This window comes from Erpetoichthys calabaricus, chromosome 12, assembly GCF_900747795.2.
Source record: "Erpetoichthys calabaricus chromosome 12, fErpCal1.3, whole genome shotgun sequence".
Lineage (NCBI taxonomy): Eukaryota > Metazoa > Chordata > Cladistia > Polypteriformes > Polypteridae > Erpetoichthys > Erpetoichthys calabaricus.
In genome coordinates, this window is record NC_041405.2 from 161,772,069 (window position 1) to 161,794,659 (window position 22,591).

Genomic DNA, 22,591 nt, shown 5'->3' on the forward strand with positions numbered 1-22,591 from the left:
TGCATTAAAAGTTGCATGATTAGATCTGGACCATCCTATACATTTCTTCCTCCCTTCCGCCTCCAGTTGAGTGTCACGCTGACTCAACTGGAGGGCTTCCTTCTAATGTTGGACCCAGGATGACTTCTGGTGCCACAGTACTGAATAACGGGAGCTCTTCTGGGTAACGTAGAAGCCCTATGAAGTGGATGGTCCCCTCTCTGCAGCACCCAAGGACCCCAAAAGCGCTGTCCTTCAGGACTGTAATTCCCATGGATATTTGCGGGCATCCACACCAGAGGAACACTACCAGTAGGAACTGCTCTTGAGAAACATCCCCTCCACCCCCAGTCCCTCCATTCACCCCAACTGGGATAATAATCAAGTGTCAACCCAGGTTGGCTTATGCCTCCTTCAATTATGGCCTCCCAGCCTGGCCAGTATCCCCCCCCCCCCTCCGCTCCTGTCAGGCTGCCAGTCCATCCGTGATGGCACTTACAGTGTGAATGCCCTCAGTGCTTCAGAAGGTGTAGCAGCCCGATTTGTAAGCAATCCGCAAAAGTTGGGATATGTGGAGGAATTGAACTTTAAAGGTTTTCATTAACTTCCATTGCGGCAGAAAGAGCTCGCCGCTGTTAATTCATTACTCGTTCCCAGAAAGAGGACTTTGTCACTGTCGAGCTTCACAGCGCTGGTGTTGTGTTTTTGATAATGTGCGGCCTTCAAACTTGGCATTTAGTCTGATGGCCGGAAAGGTCGACTTTGGTCTCATCAGATCATGGAATTTGTCTTCTAGCTCAGAGGTCGCCAAGTCCGCTCCTGGAGGACCACCGTGGCTGCAGCTTTTCATTCTAACCCTTTTTTTTAAACGAGTGCTGTATTTGTGCTGCTAATTAACTTCTTGTGAATTCATTTTAATGGAGTTGTTTTTTCAGATTTGATCCTCTGAGTTGCTTCATTTCTTTCCTTAAATGGCACCCAAACAGAAATGAATTGTGACGTGAGGCAGCCAACAGAAGACTAGCTAAGTCAGGGCATCAAACTCCAAACAGTTTCCTAATGAGGCAATGATTCTTGTTAATTAAACTCGTTCTTTAATTCTGTGGCTTGTTGCTGCTCTCGTGGTGCATTAGCAGACATTTCTGAAATTGTTGATTTTCTCTTTTCTAAGAGCAACTCTGTTCAAATGTTTAGGGGACCTGAGCAGACCAACATCCCTGAGACCTTCACCTTTTTTATTTTCAGATATCGTATGAAGGACACCAGTTGTTTTGGCTCGTTTTGTATCTCATGATTGCTTGGCTGCTAAATAAGGAAAAGAAACAATTAAGGGGTCCGAGTCTTCAAGAACAAGTCAATTCAAATTAGATAGATAGATAGATAGATAGATAGATAGATAGATAGATTATTAATCCCAAGGGGAAATTCTCCAAATACTCCAGCAGCAGCATACTGATAATAACAATATTAAATTAAAGAGTGATAACTATGCAGGTATACAGACAGACAATAACTTTGTATAATGTTAACGTTTACCCCCCCGGTGGAATTGAAGAGTCGCATAGTGTGATGGAGGAATGATCAGTCTGTCAGTGGAGCAGGACGATGACAGCAGTCTGTCGCTGAAGCTGCTCCTCTGTCTGGAGATGATCCTGTTCAGTGGATGCAGTGGATTCTCCGTGATTGACAGAAGTCTGCTCAGCGCCCGTCACTCTGCCACAGATGTCAAACTGTCCAGCTCTGTGCCTACAATAGAGCCTGCCTTCCTCACTAGTTTGTCCAGGCGTGAGGCGTCTTTCTTCTTAATGCTGTCTCCCCAGCACACCACCGCGTAGAAGAGGGCGCTCACCACAACCGTCTGATAGAACATCTGCATCATCTTATTGCAGATGTTGAAGGACGCCAGCCTTCTAAGAAAGTATAGTCGGTTCTGTCCTTTCTTGTATTGGCAGTCCAGTCTAATTTATCATCCAGCTGCACTCCCAGGTATTTATAGATCTGCACCTTCTGCACACAGTCACCTCTGATGATCACGGTGTCCATGAGGGGCCTGGGCCTCCTAAAATCCACCACCAGCTCCTTGGTTTTGCTGGTGTTCAGGTGTAGGTGGTTTGAGTCGCACCATTTAACAAAGTCCTTGATTAGGTCCCTATACTCCTCCTGCCCACTCCTGATGCAGCCCAGGACAGCAGTGTCATCAGTGAAGTTTTGCACGTGATAGGACTCCGAGTTGTATTGGAAGTCCGATGGCTGAACAGGACCGGAGAAAGTACAGTCCCCTGCAGCGCTCCTGTGCTGCTGACCACAATGTCAGACCTGCAGTTCCCGAGACGCACATACTCTGAGGTCTGTCTGTAAGATAGTCCACGATCCATGCCACCAGGTATGAGTCTACTCCCATCTCTGTCAGCTTGTCCCTAAGGAGCAGAGGTTGGATGGTGTTGAAGGTACTAGAGAAGTCTAGAAACATAATTCTTACTGCACCACTGCCTCTGTCCAAGTGGGAGAGGGATCGGTGTAGCATGTAGATGATGGCATCATCCGCTCCCACCTTCTCCTGTTATGTGAACTGCAGAGGGTTGAGGGTGTGGCGAACCTGTGGCATCAGGCGGTGAAGCAGCAGCCGCTCCATGGTCTTCATCACATGCGAATCTGAGAGACAGGCCGGAAATTACAGGTAGTCCCCAGATTACAGATATCCGACTTACGAACGGGCCACAGCTGCGACGCATGCGTCTCAGTAACTGCCGCTCTGTCATCTTTGACCTGGGGACGCAGCAAGCGGTGGCTGGAGGGGGGCAATTTTGCTGCTTGCGCAGTGTAGTGTCCCTCGGGCGGCTCCCAGCGGCAAGCAGTTTCACTGCCGGCCCACCACACATGGCTGCCCCGTTCGTTCTCAGTGGGTGGCTGGTAACGCTGCAAGCGGTGACCTGGTTGTGGCTGAACGGAGGCCATTGGCAGGGGGTAGCATTGTAGTGTGCATCGGATGGCTGCCTATTGAATGGGGGTGATTCACTACCTGCCTTTGGCAGCACCGTGTTCGTTCTCGGTGGGCGGACGCTGCAGGCAGTATACTGTAGTGGAGGTGTCTGTGAGGTGGGCTGGTGCTGAACCCGCCTGTCGATGCCCCCATTCTTTTTCAATAGCATGCCTGCTTGTTCTGTTACACACATAGCAGGAAGTTGTCTCTTGTCAGTACATCAGACGTGTTGACGACGTGTGCCTTCCTGCTGTGATAACGTGGACAGTGCTGTGCAGAAGAGCTCATCTTAACCTTCTGTCTTCACCCTTCAAGAATGTCTCTGAAACACAAATCTGATGCAAGTGCTGGTGATACAGTAAAGAAGAGAAAAACCATCACCTTGGAAAATAAAGTAGAAGTAATAAAAAGGTGGCGGCGCAGTGGGTAGTGCTGCTGCCTCACAGTTGGGAGACCTGAGGACCTGGGTTCGCTTACCGGGTCCTCCCTGCGTGGAGTTTGCATGTTCTCCCCGTGTCTGCGTGGGTTTCCTCCGGGTGCTCCGGTTTCCTTCCACAGTCCAAAGACATGCAGGTTAGGTGGATTGGTGATTCTAAATTGGCCCTAGTGTGTGCTTGGTGTTTGTGTGTGTCCTGCGGTGGGTTGGCACCCTGCCCGGGATTGGTCCCTGCCTTGTGCCCTGTGTTGGCTGGGACTGGCTCCAGCAGACCCCCGTGACCCTGTGTTCGGATTGAACGGGTTGGAAAATGGATGGATGGATAATAAAAAGGTCAGAGAGAGGTGAAACTCCATCATTCATTGGTAGAGCACTTGGTTACAGTCGGTCAACAATCGCATTTATTAAATTTATGTACCTGTTCCGACTTACATACAAATTCAACTTAAGCACAAACCTACAGTCCCTATCTCGTACGTAACCCGGGGACTGCCTGTAGTTCAAAAGAAGTTAATTAGCAGCACAAACAGGTCGCTCATTCTGAAGGGGGTTAGAATGAAAACCTGTAGCCACGGTGGTCCTTCAGGAGCGGACTTGGTGACCCCTGTTCTAGCTGACTTCATGGTCTCCCATGTTCCTTTTTTTTTTTTTCTTTTCTCTCTGCCAGGTTGTCTGCACTGTCTCTCCAATCGCAGCCACACGTTCAGACTTCCTGGAGGTCTCTTGTGGTGGCCTCCCTGGCTTGTTGTCACAGATTTACAGCTGTGCCACACTCTCCAGTTACTTAGTGACCGATTGAACTGGACATACAGCGAGTTGGAGATTTTCTTGTCTTATCCCCCTGACTTTGCATGGAGTTGCATGTTGCGTTCTTGTGTCTTGATTCCTTAGGTCACGTCATGGTCCAAGCTGCTTATTCCAGACCAGGCAGCCTATACCAGTTTGCACAGGGCAAGCCCTGGACGGTGTGCCAGTCCTGTACAGGACAAACACACAAGCATACCCACGTTCCAGACACACATAGCTGACCCAGTAATGGCAAACCTTTTGGGCTCGGGATGTCAAAATTCTGAAAATGCCTAAGTTGACTCTGCTGATGTGTTGCCCCCGCTAAACAAAAGAGAAACAATTCTTTACATATTCATTGATTTAAAAAAAAACCAAAAACAAAACATTTATATAAAAAACAGCCCAGTCATGTGTGGTGCTATGTATTATAAAAGTAAAAGAAAAATCCGTGACTTACAATGGAGGATATTACATGTGCGCTCATAATTGGGCTTAGTGCACTTAAATAATTACCCGACTTTTAATAGTAATTTTGAATTGCACTGAAAAAAAATATGAAACACGTGGCATTTGCTTTGACATCAATAAATGGCTTTTTTTGGTGCCGACTTTTAATCGTCTGGCATACTCCCGGCTGGGATGCCTGAACGCTGGAAGGACCGAGCGTATCCAGAGCATTACCTCCCTGGAGCACTAGGTGGCAGCCCCCCTGGGTTGCAGCAGTGCCTCAGGCTCCATGGAAGCTGGAGTTTGGTGCAGCCCTGTTGGGTTCCTTGTGTGCCACCAGGGGGCGCTGCAGCTGCTGCTGAACCCTTCATTGCTGCACTTCCTCCACACCCAGAAGTGCTGCCAGAAGAAGTTCAATGAGCACCTCTGGGTGCCTTATTAAAAGAGCCAGCAGCCACTACTCCAGGAGTCTGGGTCAGGTGGGAGAAGACAAAGCTGGACTGGAGGAGAAGAGGGAGAGAGAAAGAAGAGAAGGAAAAAGAAGGGAAGTGTGTGCGTGCTTGTGACTGTGTTGGACACATGGGAAACTGGGGAAGGCGTTTCCCACGGGGAAAAGAAAATAATTCAAATGAAAGCGTGTGTTTGCACTTGTGTCCCATGTCTGTCAGGTTTGGGTGGCGGTGCACCCCCTGGTGGTCCACAATAGATAAGTCTACTTGGTGCACTTTAAGTCCAAACTAGCAGCACTAACTCCATCTGTCAGTCGGTTTCTTTTGTCCGTTTTAATGTTGGTTACCGCTGAGAATAAAATCTCACAAAAGTATAACGTGGAAACTCGGCCACTTCTAGGAGGGATTAAGAGGGAGAGTTGAGAGAAATGTAAAACCGCACACGCTTCGACTACTTGCCCTTTGCAGAAGGGGAACCACAGAGAGAAGCCAATGGCAGCACTGGCCTTTGGCGACTCTGTGGAGACCAGAATGGTCTTGGAGGTTAATAACTTCCTTACCTCTGCAGCAGTGGTGTTTAGCGAAGCTCTGAACTGCACAATGGAAAAAAAAATAATGGAATAACCCTTAAACAGCGAACACTCATGATAAAGTCCAGATGTGGTCCAGTACAGCGGGTGCTGATGGTGTGCGGAATGAACAGCCCCTCTGAATGAAAAGTAAACTTTTGTCCTACCAGGTTCCAGTTGTGGCATGAAGATCTGACGTGACTGGGATTGCTTCTCCGATAACCACAGGATAAGAACGGACATCCGGATAGAAACTGCAGTCCAATAGTGTGTGTGCACAAACGTACACAGATGATCGCAATCTGCTCAGCATCTTTTCAAAGAGGGCGCCTAATGAGTTCCCTTCCCAGCAACCCCAGCCACCCTGAATCTGCCCAATGGTGTAACGCTACTGGGGCTGCTGGGAGTTGTAGGAAGTTTTAAGTTAGCGCTGATACAGGTGCACATCATAGACCACGCCATGTGGAAAAGTGAGCTGGGACCGTAGGTTAAAGGTTTCACACGCTCACAGTTGATTTTAGCCGAGTTTAGAGAATGTCAGCCTTGTTTGATAAAGTGGATCTTGAACTTGAGAAGGTTGGAAAATGGCCGACTACAAAGATTGGCTTCAACACGACAAACTGAACGAGCGCCTGGCAGGGTGGCATCACCGCATGTAGAAGTTTAACAGGAATGAGCGCTGAACAGGTTGAATTGTGGAAGGAAAGCTTAGCCCTGCAGATTTTGCACTTCACCGTGCTGCTGCTTTCTGTTTCACTGCCAAGGCAGACTTTTCTTTTTCGTAGACAAGGGGGCTTTGCCAATGTCCCCACCGCCCCGGCCTGCGCTACACACCAGCCACTTTGCATCTGTGCCGCTTGCGTATGTGGATTTCATTTTCACCAAACAACAAATCTTTTAATTCTCATGGATACGGCTCTTCATTGGGAAGAAACACGACTTTTCCCTAATGGCAACACGAATTGGACGTTTTACAAGTCTTCAACTTAAACAATATATTTTCTTTTTGCTGTTCCATTATTTCACCAAGTAATTTCCAGTTGTTTGCGCTAATGTGATCTTTACTATCAGTTTTTTAAGACTTTTGAATTTTAGTACTTTCATTATCTGTAACCTGCTCTACATGTGTATCACACCAACGTTTTTGAATTCTTTACAACGTTCTACTTTGTCATCTACTCTTTGTCTTTTATTTCCGGTCCCGGACATGGTTGCATCTCTTAGCACAAAGTCTCGTTTCGTGGGACATGAAAGTGTCTCTGAAAAAGTCTCGTCTTGTCCCAGGATTTTTTTATGTAATAGAGGGACATTGAAAATGGTGCGTAGCGTGATGTCAAGCAGACCTGCATAGAAGACCCGGGTGATGTATTCAATATTGGAATTGGTGCACCCCAAACGGTTAACCGTTCACTCGACTACTACCGGGATGGCAGGCAGTGGTGTAGCTAGGGGCAGATTGAGGGGGCAGTCAGCCCCAGGTGGCAAATTTTTGGGGTCAGCATTATTGGCCCAAAGGCTCAGTACAATTTGTGTGTAAGCAGCAGGGTTTGGAAAAATATCACTGATGAATGGAAAAAGTCGAATTTTTATTCACAAATGCTTCAAAAATAATTTTTCAGACTGTCCTTATGTGAGGGCATCAGACACAGCAGTTGAAATATGTGAGTTAATAACAAAAATAAACTAAAACATTACACCGATAAGAATTTATAGGAAGATAAACAGCTAATTTACAATTTCTAATTTCATTGTGTTATCAATCCGAATGCATTCAAACATCCCCACCTATCACTTGTACACTACACCGGTTCTGGTTTTTGCAGTGTAATTATATTAAGCCGTGTTCTAATTATTAGTTTCAGTGTGTCTATACCAGGGGTGGGCCATGTCAGTCCTGGAGGGCCGCAGTGGCTGCAGGTTTTCATTCCAACCAAATTGCTCAATTAGAAACCAATCCTTGCCAATTTCAGACCTTATTTAGTTTTATGGCTTGCTAGTCTGCAATGTAACGCTCTCGTATTGTAGATTTTTTTTTTCCTTTCCAAAGATATCATCCAAATGATTTGAAGCCTAAAACTGATCTTTTTCAGTCTGTCACATTTCTCTCTTAAGTGTTTGTGACTTCACTGGGGCTGGAGCCGGCAAGGTCTCCTTCCATAGGCTCGGCCCTAGAAGTGACATCAAGAGGGTCAGGTGGAATCTCCTCTGAATAGTCTCTGTAGGAAAGGGAGAAAAAGAGTCAGTGCACTCTGCCACATCCCGGTATGACTCGGAACTGCCCTTACTCAAGCCCTTCAGCTGCCTCCCATGCACACGTGTGTGACACCCTGTAGGGCAAAAAATAAAAAATGGAAGAAACCTCGGGAAAACCAGTTCAAAGAGAGACCCCTTTCCAGGTAGGCTGTGCGTACAGTGGGTGTCGCAAAAAAAGGGTATCAGTATAACAACACACAGAAGGGAACACAAGTCATCATCAATACAATAAAATAAATAGTACAATAGAAATATTACAAGTACAGAGCAGAGTTCAACAGCAGGTGATATCCCATAATATGATTTGGATTTGTTCAGAGTCCTGGAGACTTCAGCCATCCTCTACTGGCCATTCCACAGCTGAGTCAGTGGTGGACCAGCCAATCCGATGAAAGGTCACTCTCTACCCAATGATTCCGTGCTCCTCCATCAGAGATGACTTTACCTTAGGCAGGCAGGACAACTTGGCAGGTGGGCAGTGGGACCAAGTGCCACATTTGAGTACCTCGAAGAGCAACAGAATAGGCGACAAAAAGAGAAGCAGTCTGTATAGTTAATCAGCAGCTCTAGTCAGGGTGTGCTAAACTGAAGTCGCAAGTCTTCACCCGGGATTTGAAAGCGGAGACTGAAGGGGCATCTCTTATAGTAGCAGGCAGACCACTCCATAGTTTAGGGGTCCCCTGTAGCCAAAAGCACAACCTGCCACTGTTATTTTATTATTTCTTGGAATCATAAGCAGAACGGCATCTTGAGATCTTGATGTGCGCTTTGGTTTGTAAGTCATGATAAGTTTAGACAAGTAAGCCAAACCTCGGCCATTTAACACTAGAATTACCAAAGCCTACAAAAAAACTCGTAAGTCCCTTCGTACCTCTCTGTCAGCGTCTTTTGTCTTTTAAATGTGTTGATAAGCATGTTGATAAGCAGTAAGCATGTGTACATTTTGTCAATTATCACTAAAACATGAAAAACGTTTCTTTTTTAACTATGTGTTTGCATATATTGTTGTAGATACAGATCACACATGAAATGCATGTGTTCCAAATAATGATATAGTATTTATAAAAGGTGTCATTTTGCTTGACTTCTACAACTCTAAGCAACTGACACGCAGGTAAGCAGACTTGAGCTGAGAAAACCTTGTGTGGCAGTAGGAGGATGTGATAGCAAGCTGCTTAGCGACACATTTATAAGACAAAAGACACTGACAGAGAGGTGCGAAGGGATTTAAGGTGGGATGGATTTACCAGTTTTTTCATAGGCTTTGGTAATTTTAGTGTTAAGGCTTTATATGTTAAAAGGAGAATTCTGAAATCTGCCCTAAACTTAACCGGGAGTCCGTGTAAGGACACGAGGACTGGGGTTACGTGTTTTGTATTTTCTTGTTCTTGTAAGTTTTCTTCAGTCCTCTCAGGTTTGATGGTTGCTTTTCCCCAATTGTCATTTTCATCTTTTTCCGCAAATGTTCAGTGGGGTTCAGATTAGATCGCTTCAGAACAGTTGACTTCTTTCTTATTTATTCTCGGTGGTGTTTGCTTATTATCCTGTTGAGGACCTGACCAGCGATTAAAACATGATTTTCTGTTGGCTCTATATTTTGTTCCAAAATGCCTCGATTGTCTTTAGATTTCATTTTGCCCTGCACACATTCCAGCCACCTGTTGCCAGAAGCAGCAAAAGCAATCCTAAAACATTTGTGAACACGCAGTCGGTGGTCTGAAACTTTATAGCCTAGGAGGACCGTCATTGTCTACATGCAGGCAGTGTGCAGAAGCCATTAAGAAGGCTAACAGAATGTCCGGTTATATAGTGCCTTGATTTGTGGAGTACAAGTCACAGGAGGTTCTGCTCAAGCTTTATAACACACTGGTGAGGCCTCATCTGGAGTCCTGGGTGCAGTTTTGTTCTCCAGGTTACAAAAAGGACATAGCAGCACAAGAGAAGATCCAGAGAAGAGCGACTAGGCTGATTCAGGGCTACAGGGGATGACTTATGAGGAAAGATTAAGAGTTGAGTGTTAAGGAGATGAAGATTAGACCTGAGTGAAGTGTTTAAAATGATGAAGGGCATTAGTCCAGTGGATTGAGACGGTGACTTTAAAATGAGTTCATCAAGAACACAGGGACACAGTTGGAAACTTGTGAAGGGAAAATTTCACACAACTGTCAAGGATTTTCTTCACACACAGGTCCACAGATATAAGTGACCAAGTAGTGCAGTGCCAAGTAGGACTTTGGGGACCATAATACTTTAAGGGTGAATCACATACATGGATACATTGGCGGAAATTCCTGGGAAGTGCATTTAAGACAAGTCAGGAAACACTTCTCTATGTAGAGAGTTGTGGGACTCTGCAACAAACTACAGAGATATGGCATTGAAGCAGAAACCTCAATGACCTTTAAGAAGGATCTGGATGAGACGTTGGGACAGCTTAGCTATTAGGTAAACAAAGGGGCTTGATGGACTGATTGGTCTCCTCTCGTTTGTCAGATTTCTTGTGTTTCTTATGTGACCTGCCTTGATGTTATCATGGAGAAGTGAAGTCATATGGGATTGGCAGACTTGTTGAGCTGAAATGGCCTGTTCTTGTCAAGGTTGTTCTAACGTGAGTGTGTGAGATCTTCTCTAGATCAGTAGTGCCACCCTTAGGCCACACATCTACTTTGCGTCCTTCGACGGCTTGATTGGTTTCCGTCATTTTTTTTTAATGTGCTCGTGTGATTGTTTTCCTGTGAACTTTTTTGATGCCATTGTTCATTTTTTTTATTCTTCCTGTTTCAGGCCCTGTTTGTGCTTTTCATCCTGGCTTACATCCACATCGCCTTTTCACGTTCTCCCATCAACTGCCTGGAGCACGTCCGTGAGAAGTGGCCCCGTGATGGAATCCTCCGGGTTGAAATACAGCGCAATTCAAGCCGCACACCCATTTTTCTGCAGTTTTATGACACGGACAGCTTTCAGGGTCTCCTTCAAGAACCAGAAGGCAACCTGCGGGCTGAAGAAGAGGAGGAAGAGATGACCATGGACATGTTTGACAACAGCTCCATTCATGTAAGTACACCAGAGGTTTGTGCTTATGTGCGCTGATACCACTTGATACAGAAATGTGGTTGTTAATCTTCCAGTGATTCCAAAAAAAGGAACATAAAAGATTTTAGAAATAAAGAGACTAATCTTTTCATCGTTCTGTGCTGACGGCACTGGATAACGCTGGAGTAGAATTTTAGAATCTGCAGATAAAACAGAGTTAGAAAACTAGCCAAGGTCATAACTGGGAAGTTAAAAACGAAATAAACCAAAATCCTAGTTAAGATCACAGAGCAAGAAGGTCAGAATCCAGAAGAGTTTCATGTGATCCAAGCTGTAATAAAAGATGTCACTCATAGTTGAAAACAAAAGGAATCCCGACCAGAAAATCGAGAAGAACATTAACAAACCAGCTCTAAGTATTTTAGTGATTATCCGTAAACTTGGACAAACCAGGAAGTGTACATTGTTGACCTTTCACACAGGACCTTAGCTGATAGCTGATCTTACCTAGCACCAGCTTTGCAGCCAGACCAAGCAAACCACACAGAAAATGGTGGAGCTCATATCAAAAAGAAACTGGCACTGCGGCAGGCCACTTTTAAAATTAAGAGTTTGTCTAAATAACACACAGATGCATCCAGCATACTCATTTGCTTCCATAACCCCCAAAAAGGGATGCCCTAGGCCATGGAATGACTTCTAAAATATTAAAAAAAAAAAATCGGGAGTGGTCTCCCCTGGACTGGAGAACTGAGTAGCACAGCTAGTATACTTATGTACATTTATATATTTATGTACCACTAACGGCGTACTAGTGAATACACTTGACTTGAGCATTCCTAGTTTTCATCCTTTCTTTCTTTCTCTGTCTCTGTTTAGCATTCCTTTGCTCAGAGGTTGATGTGTTTGCTTCTTCCTGAGCAGCTCTTCTAATCTCCACCCTAGAGGCCCGCTGCTTCTCTTCTTTCGTCGGCATCTTTTTGCGTTAAAACTGATTAAAGGCAGTGTTTGTGTTGCAATTACTTAGTAAGGTTTCTTTAATTTTTCACTTAAGCTGGCACATAAGTCTTCAATCTGCCTCAAGAATGATAAGCGAAGGTGGTAGGGAATGAGAACGGCGCCTGTACGCATGTGTCACACGGCTGCCCTGCTGTGCGCTGCCGAGAGTTGATTCTACAATAAAATAAAAATAAAGAGCAATAAAAATCATCACCCCGAAATCAGATAGTAGACGTCACGTAGTATATGTGTACCAAATTTCAGGTCAATAGGTCAAACGGTTTGTGAGCAACAGGTGATTTAAAATTCTGGACAAACAGACAAACGAACAGCCACGGTAGCGTATTATATATAAAGATGTATTTATTTATATAACAGAAGTATTAATGATTATTTGCACACACAGGTACCTCTAATGCATGGAAATGCTTGTTAATGCTGTGCTACTCAAATGAATTTGATAGCATACCAGCAAGACAAGAAAAATATTTGCTCGTGCCAACCCCATCCTTAGGAGAGTACATTGGTAATACCCATGTGTCAATTAATGGGTTAATAAAGGTATGGCTGACACTCGGGAGAGTAAATTCTATTTTGTAATTTCAAGTACCATACAATGAGTAGACCTGGAGGCTTCATCACTTGAGCTCAGCCGAGTTTGTGAAGGCCTTGCTGCCCTCCAGGACTGGGTTTGCTCACACCTGCCCTATTCACTTCACATTTCAATTGTCAAGATTTCTGCCTTTCTTGGCCCTCTTGTTGTCAGAGGGTGATGGTGCGAGGAACCTCTTGAGAAATGGCCGATGTTAAGAGTGGTGACCAGCAGGGGGCAGTGCTAGGGCTGCTGCTCTTTTTAATAAATATAAATGACTTAGATAGGAATATAAGTAACAAGCTGGTTAAGTTTGCAGATGATACCATGATAGGTAGATTACCAGATAATTTGGAATCCGTTAAATCATCACAGAAGGACTTTGATAGCAGACAGGCTTGGGCAGATTTGTGGCAGATGAAATTTAATGTCAGTAAATGTAAAGAATTACACATAGGAAGTAAAAATGTGAGGTTTGAATACACAATGGGCAGTCTGAAAATCGAGAGTCCACCTTATGAGAAGGATTTAGGAGTCATAGTGGACTCTAAGCTATCGACTGTCAGTGTTCAGAAGCCATTAAGAAGGCTAACAGACTGTCAGGTTATATAGCGCCTTGATGTGTGGAGTACAAGTCACAGGAGTTTCTGCTCATGCTTTATAACACACTGGTGAGGCCTCATCTGGAGTCCTGGGTGCAGTTTGGGTCTACAGGTGGCAAAAAGGACACAGCAGCACTAGAAAAAGTCCAGAGAAGAGCAATGAGGCTGATTCCAGGACTACAGGGGATGAGTTAGGAGGAAAGATTAAAAGAGCTGAGCCTTTATAGGAGATGAAGAGGAGACCTGACTGAAGTGTTTAAAACCATGAAGAGAATCAGTCCAGTGGGTCGAGACGGTGACTTTAAAATGAGTTCATCAAGATCACAGGGACACCGTTGGAAACTTATTAAGGGTAAATTTCACACAAACATTGGGAAGTTTTTCTTTACACAAAGAATGACGGACACTTAATAAGTGACCAAGTAGTGTGGTAGACAGTAAGACTTTAGGGTCTTTCAAAACTCGACTTGAAGTTATTTTAGAAGAAATAAGTGGATAGGATTGGCGAGCTTTGTTGGGCTGAATGGCCTGTTCTCGTCTAGAGTGTTCTAATGTTCTAATATCTTCATATATCTCTATATATCTCAATATCCATATTTTGAAAAACGAAAGTTATGATGTCACATTTTAGCAGTCTGCTTCCTCTACACATATGTCATTATTTCTAACAAAATGATTTGTGTCACTGCAGTTTGAGCTGGATATTGAGCCCAGGTTGAATCCATATGTGAACAGCAGGAGCAGCATGGATGCTGTGGCAGTTGAAGCTGGGGCCCACAATGACAGTCAAGACATCTCATTCACTCAGGCACCTAGTAAAGGTATGCCACACCTTTGGGGTTCATAACACTCTCGGTGTCCTTCTGGGGTTATGTCACCCTGTTTACAGGGCTGTTGTGACAGGTTTGGACTGGTGTTGATTGTGTCACAAATCTTAAATGTGTCATTTTGTTGCCCTTACAGTGTGGCCTCAGGAAGAGTACATTGTGGAGTACTCTCTCGAGTATGGATTCCTGCGACTGTCGCAGACCACCCGGCAAAGGCTCAATATTCCTGTCATGGTGGTTACCTTGGGTAAGAGATGCTAGTGAACCCTTTCCTTAAATTTGGGGGTGCACTTCACCTTATAACAGTGATACATTTACTGGGCCAATCTTAAAAGTGAAGACATCTGGGCTCAAGCCTGTATACTCTCCAAATACCTGTGTGATGATTCAAAGGATTCTAGATGATCTGCCAATCCTCCTATCTTGGTATCATCTGCAATTGTAACCAGCTTATTTATATTTGTATCTAGATAATTATATATAATTATATATATATATATATATATATTATATATATATATATATATATATACACTAGCCATGTGCGCCCAACTACGTTGCACGTGTTAAAGTTGTCTGTGAAGGGCTCCCTGTTTAAACGCGGCTGTCAGTCGTGAACTGGGCCCTTTGTCGCACAGCATTATGATTTTTTATAAGGGAAACAAAATTACAAAACAAAACCCTTGGACATTGATTCAATAGGAACGGCCTACTCGGAATCACTGTCTGAACAGTAATTATGTGGTGGTGGAGGAGCATTTCTGCTTCTCTCCATTCACAGTCCGTCTCGTTTTCACGACGCTGTCATTTCCTCTCACGATCTCTTCTCAACCTTTCTCCAATCTCGCAGGTTGCTTTGTTGCAATCCAAAGAGTAAGAAAGAAGCAATGCTTCTTTCTTGAACTCCAAACGCCGACTGATGGAAAATCACAGAAGTGTGTCCGACTTATATACTCTGACTGCCGACTCCAAGAAGTGGGTGAACATTCAATTTGGACGAAGTGCTGCCAACGACGGTTGATAGAAACACAAAAAACCACAGTCTCGACAACGAAGCATGTGTCAACGCCAGATCTAATCACAAAGCACGGTGTTGACGCCAGATATAAACACACAGAGTGGTATCGACAGTGTTTGTAAACGAAAGTAACAACCAAGGCAGTGTCAGGGGAACATGAATTCGCGGACAAACAAAGATCAAGATCCAAATGAACATTATATATAAAGATTAGTTGATTTAAAGCACAACAATTTGTTTAGTTTGAATGTCTGTGTTTTGAGGTGTGACTGGAGTACTACAGTCTTCAGTACTATAAGCCTGTGTTTTAGCGGTCTCTCTACTGCCATCTAGTGCTTCTTCTTCTAATTCATTCACGGACAAACAAAGATCAAGATCCAAATGAAGATTATATATATATAATATATATATAAATAAATTTTGTTTCAAAGTAGCCTTTCACCGCGGCTCCAACCGTGTAGTAGTGAAACAGGACAAACTTTCAAAATCAATAAACAAGAAGGTATTGCAAGCCAAGCGGAGTCAAGGACTCACTCCAAAACGCAGAGGTAGACAGACTCCCCACTCCTGACATCACGCTTCCCCCTTCCCTCGGCCCACAGCCTCTCTCTCGGATTAATGCAAATAAATTAGTACCGCAAGCAAACTGAGAGTCTTAGCATGATGAGAGAAGTCGCAAAATCAACCGGAATGTTCAAGCAAATTCTAGGAAAAAACCCAACTTAAATCCGTGAAGTAGTTCTCTCGTGAAAAGTAGACAGACTTACAGATAGACAGACGTTGAATTTTATAGATATAAATCTAGCTATCTATACCTAGCTCTATCTATCCATCCATCCATCCATTCATCCATTATCCAACCTGCTATATCCTAACTACAGGGTCATGGGGGTCTGCTGGAGCCAATCCCAGCCAACACAGGGCGCAAGGCAGGAAACAAACCCCGGGCAGGGCGCACACACACACCCCCACACACCAAGCACACACTAGGGACAATTTAGGATCACCTTTGGACTGTGGGAGGAAACCCACGCAGACACTGGGAGAACATGCAAACTCCATGCAGGGAGGACCTGGGAAGCAAATCCTGGTTTCCTAACTGTGAGGCAGCATTGCTACCACTGTGCCACCCGTCTGTCTGTCTGTCATTTAGTGCCTTTCATATCTATCTATCTACTCAAAAAAAAATTAAAGGCATACTTTGAGAACACATGAGATCTCAATGGGGGAAAAAAAAATCCTGCTGGCTCTCTCTACTGCTATGGGCTGATATGGTGATGTGTGAGGAATGAAAGGATGGAAATAAAAATGATCAACCGACAGAGGGCTGAATTCAAAGACACCCCAGAAAATCAAAAGGAACAGAATGATGAGGTAGACAAGCAGGCGAGTCCATTTGTCTTGAATTTCATTGCAGCAACTCCAAATCATACTCGGTAGTTTGTACGCACCCAAACCCCCATGCCTGACAACATCCTAATGAGACGACGGATGGTGTCCTGGGGGATCTCCTCCCAGATCTGGACCAGGGCATCACTGAGCTCCTGGACAGGCTAAGGTGTCAGATGGACCGAAACTTAATGTCCCACCAGTGGTGTGCTACTGGATTGAGGTCAGGCGATTGAACGGGGGTTTGCAGTCAGTGGTATCAATTCCTTCATTCCCTCACCACATGAGGCCGGGCATTGTCGTGCACCAGGAGGAACCAGCATAGGGTCTGACAATGGGTGCAAGGATTTCATCCCGATACCTAATGGCAGTCAAGGTGCCCACCGTTGTCTAGCCTGTAGAGGTCTGTGCCTCTGTCCCTCCATGGATATGCCTCCCAAGATATACCATCACTGACCCACCACCAAACCGGTCATGCTGAATGATGTGCCAGGCAGCATAACGTTCTCCACGGCTCCTTCAGACCCTGTCACGTGTGCTCTCATCCGTGAAAACCACAGGGTGCCAGTGGTGGACCTGCCAGTTCTGGTATTCTATGGCAAATGCCAATCGAGGTCCACGGTGCCCACTACAGGACGTCAGGCCCTCAGGCCACCCTTATGAAGTCTGTTTCTGATTGTTTGAGATGTCGGAGACATTCACACCAGTGGCCGGCCGGCCTGCCTGCCTGCCTGCTGGAGGTCATTTTGTAGGCTCTGGCAGTGTTCATCCTGTTGCTCCTTACCCAAAGGAGCAGATACCAGTTGGTCCCGCTGATCTGATGGGTTAAGGACCTTCTACGAGGGGCCTTGTCCAGCTCTACTACAGTAACTGCCTGCTTGTCTCCTGGAATCTCCTCCATGCCCTTGAGACTGTGCTGGGAGACACAGCAAACCTTCTGGCAATGCCACGTGGTATTGATTTGCCATCCAGGAAAAGTTGGACTACCTGCGCCACCTCTGGAGGGTCCAGGTATGGCCTCATGCTACCAGTAGTGACATTGACCGCAAAACTAGTGACCAAACAGATGAGGAGGGAAAAATGTCAGTGGCCTCCCTCCACCTGTTAAACCATTCATTCCTGTTTTGGGGGTCGTCTCATTCTTGCCCCTCTTGTGACCCAAAGCAGCTGAAACTGATGAACAAGCCCCTCTGCTGTTTCACTGAGCAGATCAATAGCCCAGAAGTCTCATTGACTTGATGCTCTACTCCCATTAAAAAGGGGTCCTTTCATTTTTTTGAGCAGTTTATATAGAGATAGCAGAGGCCCAGCACTGACCCATGCTGCACACCTCTCAACATCAGCCAATTCTGGTGAGGTTCCTCACACCGTCACCCTCTCCTTCCTGTGTCTGAGCCAATGCTTCACCCATCTACACACCGCCCCCTGAACTCTATGCCCACCCTCTGATGTGGCACCTTATCAGTCCAGATAACATCAAATGGATAGCAAATCAGTCACTGTCTACATCAAGATGGTGTACAGAGGAGATCATGAAGGCTAATAGGATGTTAGGTTATGTAGTGCCCTGATAGGCGAAGTGCATGTCCAGGGACGTCCTACTCAAGTTGTATAACACACTACTGGGGTCTTTTCTGCACTACTGTGTACTGTTTTGGTGTTCATATTAAAACAAAGACACAGTGGTGCTGCAGAAAGTTCAGAGAAGAAGTGCAGGACTGCCAAGATCTGATCTGTGAGGAGAGATTGAAAGAGCTGAACCTTCTCAATTTAAACCAACGGAAATTAAGAAATGATATGATTGAAGTGTTTAAAGTTACAAAAGCAATTCAACCAGTGGATCCCAGCTGTTACTTTAAAAATAAATTCTTCAACAAGAACAAGGGAACATGATTGGAATCTTGTCAAGAGCTGATTTTGTACAAATGTTGGAAAGTTCTTCCTCATGCAGAGAACCACAGACATGTGGAGTAAGTGACCAAGTAGTGGTGGGGGGAGAGCAGGACTTTGAATCTGGACTTATTAAGGTGAATGGGATGGGTGAGCTTGTTGGACTCGATGGCCTCCTCCCATCACAATTATTTGAACCCTCCAAGTCCAGTAAGCCAGCGCACAGCCTTGTGGTTTTCGAGTTCAGGCCTGAGGCCTCCCTCTGCCCACAGGTTGTTGTCCCCAGCAGCTTCTGCTTTTAATCAGATTCTTATCTGCATTAAGCAAGCTGTTATTTCCCTGTTATGTGTGCTTATGAAGTTGAAGTTGCAAAACTGAGCTTGCTAAATGAAGCAAGTATTTATGTATGTTGCATAGCTTTTATCTTAGATTTTAGGATTTGTATCTGCACGGTTTTAATTGCAGAAATTCTGATTATTGAAGCTTCTATTTTGTAATGACTTCTGTGATAATCTCACCCAGCAGTGATTGCAGCCTTTCAGCATTCAGCGTTGTTGAGCCAGGTGAATGTCCACTCCAGTTGTGGTTAATTGTTAGCACAACTAAAGGAGCTAACTAAACAGAAATAGAAGAATAAGGAGCCGTTCAAAGATCTGCCAGGGATACAAATATTTCTACATTTTTAACTGTATATCTTACACAACTGTGCACTTCAGAAGAGAAGAAATAAAGGAAACTATGAGATCAGTCATAGAGACTCTCGATTGTGAAACTGGTTGAGATAAAAAACTTGCAGACACCGTGGGCTTCTAGGGCTGACCTTCCATAATATTAGAATAAGAACATCTGATAGAAGAAGGCTATGGACTCTTTCAGGGCTGATGTCGACGTTTGTCAAAATTCAGGAGTAGAGGACAGTAATCAGCTGTAAACTGCAACAAAAATCACCCTTGTGTTTCAGTTTGGCTCTCTTTTCTAGAAGGAAAGTTACATAGCTTTGTTGATTTGACCTCGATTCCCTACGCATGCATGAGTAGCGAAGAGCAAACAACCTCTAAAATGGCATTGACATCTGGCGAGAGACCAATTGGATGGCGTGGTGGATGTGTGGTGGCTCTGAGGCTAAGGATCTGTGCTGGTATCCAGATGTTGCCGGTTCGAATCCCCATCAATGCCAAAAAAGATCCTACTCTGCTGGGCCCTTGAGAAAGATCCTTAACCTGTAATTGCTCCAGGGGCACTGTACAATGGCTGACCCTGAGCTCTGACCCTAAGGGGTATGCGAAAACTAACAAATTCCTAATACAAGAAATTGTATAAGGCGAAATAAAGAACAAAAAAAAAAGCGAATGTGCAAATTCAAAATACTCCATGGATGTTTTACGTAATTTCGTTAAATAGGACTCTGACTTGTTGGACTCCGAGTTAGGGGGGGGCACGATTAAAATTGTTATGAAAATACTTAAAGGTTGAGAAACGCTGCTTTATGTAATGGGTCTTATTGAGCCAGCAAATACCGTGCTTTGCAAAAGTATTCACCCCCGGCCAAATGTTTGTCCTATTTTGTTGGATTACAGCTTGGAATTCAAATGGATGTCTGAGGGGGTTATCATCAATTGATTTACACAACATGCCTACCACCTTGAAGGTGACACACAAACAATTAAGACAAAAAAAAAAATCAGAAATCCTGAGTGTGCATAAGTATTCACCCCCTTTTTGTTGAATGTCTCTATTAGCTTAGCACATCTCACCACTAGGATTTGGCTAACTAGAAAGATTACAATATGCAAGCAATTCAGACCCCTACTTCAGGCAAGACATGTGGAAAGGAAAATGAAACCCAAGTTTCAGTGGTTGAGTGAGTGAGGTAAGTGTAATCCAGCATGAAGATAACCGAGAACTCAAGTCAGTCCACCACAGTGCAGTCTGCTTGTATGAAGAGAGTGAACCGGTTTGCTCTCAGGTTAGTGTGATAAACTCAGCTGGGGTGTCAAACTCGATTGTTCGAGGGTCCCAGTGGTTGAATTTTTGTCTTTTGCACCAACCAGTTTCTTAATTTGAAGCCAATCCTTGCTGTGATCACAATTCTATGTCTTGTTAGCACATTTTCCCTTTCTGAGACGTTTGTCCATATATTTTGTGGACCGGAAGTCATCGTTTGTTGGTGTTTTTTTTTTTTTTTTTCTTTCTCTTGCTAGATATTGAATGGAAGCGTATTTAGTTGTAACCAGTGCACAGTTAGCTGGCGGGCTAATGGTCTCCTTGATGTTTGCCCCTCTTGAGAGTTAATTCAGAAAAACAGAAGTAGTGACAGGATCTGAATACAGCTGTGAAAGAGCAAAAGAATCCACTTGTGGTTCCAAATCTTAACGAACAGAGCCAGAAGTAAGTAGTTTATACTTCAGAAATCTGGAATGGAGACCTGCTGCCTCTGTGGCTGTCCTGGAGTGGAGTCTGACAGCCCTGCTCCTGATCTTTAAGTGAAGAGCCTGGTGGGCATTGTAAACAAACCCTAAATAAAATCTTTATTACTCTAGTGGTGCCTGCATAGTCTGCAAACACAGAGAACAGAGTGTATGGTGGTCAGGCCCAAACTCACAGCTGCAGCAGCCTCCCATTAATGAAGAGCTGGCACTTCAGTACAGCTTTGCTGGCCCGCCTGTACTTTGTGTGCCATACTGCTGCTGACTTTCCTGACATGGGCAATGGAGTTTTAGATTTTCTGACTCTACTGGTGGAGCATTTGCAGCTTTCTTGCAAAGTCTCTTGTGTTTAGAGGGCACCGCATCGGCTCCGTTTTTTTGGTCCTTTACTCTTTGGCATATGTAATATTTCAAACTGGTAACCCTGTGATTCTCGAAAGAATCGCAAATCCAACAATGGCAATCAGTTTCTGTTCCGTCCGATATTTGGAGGGAGGAAATATCATGGAGGGTGGGTGCGTCCTGGGAAATTTTTTATTTAATTAAATAAACATTTGTATTAAAGCGGTTTCTTTTTGGAGCTGTGACTCATCTGGTTCTGGTGTTTCAGAGGCGCGTTGTAGGCGCCTTCGTTTATTTTTGTTATCCATGCAGTCTCTTTTTTGTTTTTCTACGGCTATGTCGTCAGCTAGAAGTCGTTTGCTGACGGCGGCGGATTCGCGTGCTGAAGTGACCATGTTGGCGGATCCGGGCATGGAGGACTACATTACTAAACAAAGGTGGTATATGCGGTGGTGTGGGTGGTCGCGTTCGGGCAGCTGTACAACCTGCCGTGCATGCTTTACCTCAGGTTTAGTTCACAGGTCATAGCCATACGGGCTCGTTTTTATATTTCTAATCGTTGAGCTGTTTCTTTTTGGAGCCATGACTCCTTTGCCTGTGCTGTTTCAATAACGCGTTGTGGGCGCCTTCGTTCATCGTTTTTATCCATACGGGCTTGTTTTTGTATTTTTGTTAGTTGACTTACTTTTAATTACCGTTCTGTGATTCAAATATGCCACACTGACTGCTGGCACAGTGGATTAGAGCATGTTTAGTTTACAGGTTGTGTTGTTTGGGCGCCACCTACCGACTCTGGGAAGCCGCTGGGTTTGACTCTGGGGCACTGAGGCGCAGTGCGCATGCGCGTTGGTGTCTCCGCCGTCCGTGCATAAATTACTGTGGTTTAGTAATATATCAAATATGTAATATTCGATCATTTTCCTTAATAAATAAATGACCAAGTATAATATTTTTGTCTCATTTGTTTAACTGGTTTCTCTGTCTACTTTTAGGACTTGAGTGAAAATCTGATGATGTTTTAGGTCATATTTATGCAGAAATATAGAAAATTCTAAAGGGTTCACAAACTTTCAAGCCCAACTGTAGTAGTGAAATGGGACAAACTTTAAAAATCAATAAAAAAATAAAATGTAATTCTAGCCAAGCAGAAGGAAGGTCTTCTCCAAGGTCAAACGTCGGCACTGTATCTGATCGTGGTCATCTCTGACTGGAGAGCATTCCTTGCGTGGGGAGAAAAGCACATGGCTGTGATGTCTCTGCCAATCAGCAGCTACCCTCTAAAACTCGCGTAGCTGAGATCTCTCTCAGAAACGTCAAACGTTACTCCTTAACAATCTGTAGATGATGTCAGATGGGCAAACGGGTATCGCTAGCTAAGGGGAGGCAAGGTGCACTCCAACACATGGCAAGAGGTATAGTGACTCGAACAGAGGCTGGCGAGTGATTCGCACAAATAAATCGCGACCGCAGGCTAACTATGATACTTAGCACTCTGAGAGAAGTTGCAAAATCAACCGGACGTGTTCAAACAAATTATAGAAAAAACATAGTTCTCTCGTGAAAAGCAGACA

At 44.5% G+C, this 22,591-nt stretch overlaps 1 protein-coding gene across 1 annotated transcript in view; it reads left to right on the forward strand.

Moving 5' to 3' along the window:
* The window catches only part of tmem259 (transmembrane protein 259), an 80,146-nt gene that overhangs the window by 15,661 nt on the left and 41,894 nt on the right, over positions 1-22,591 (forward strand). The window contains exons 3-5 of the mRNA XM_028816655.2: positions 10,687-10,956; positions 13,820-13,949; positions 14,092-14,202. Of these exons, the coding sequence (XP_028672488.2) occupies positions 10,687-10,956; positions 13,820-13,949; positions 14,092-14,202 (511 nt within the window). The remainder of the gene's footprint in view (positions 1-10,686; positions 10,957-13,819; positions 13,950-14,091; positions 14,203-22,591) is intronic.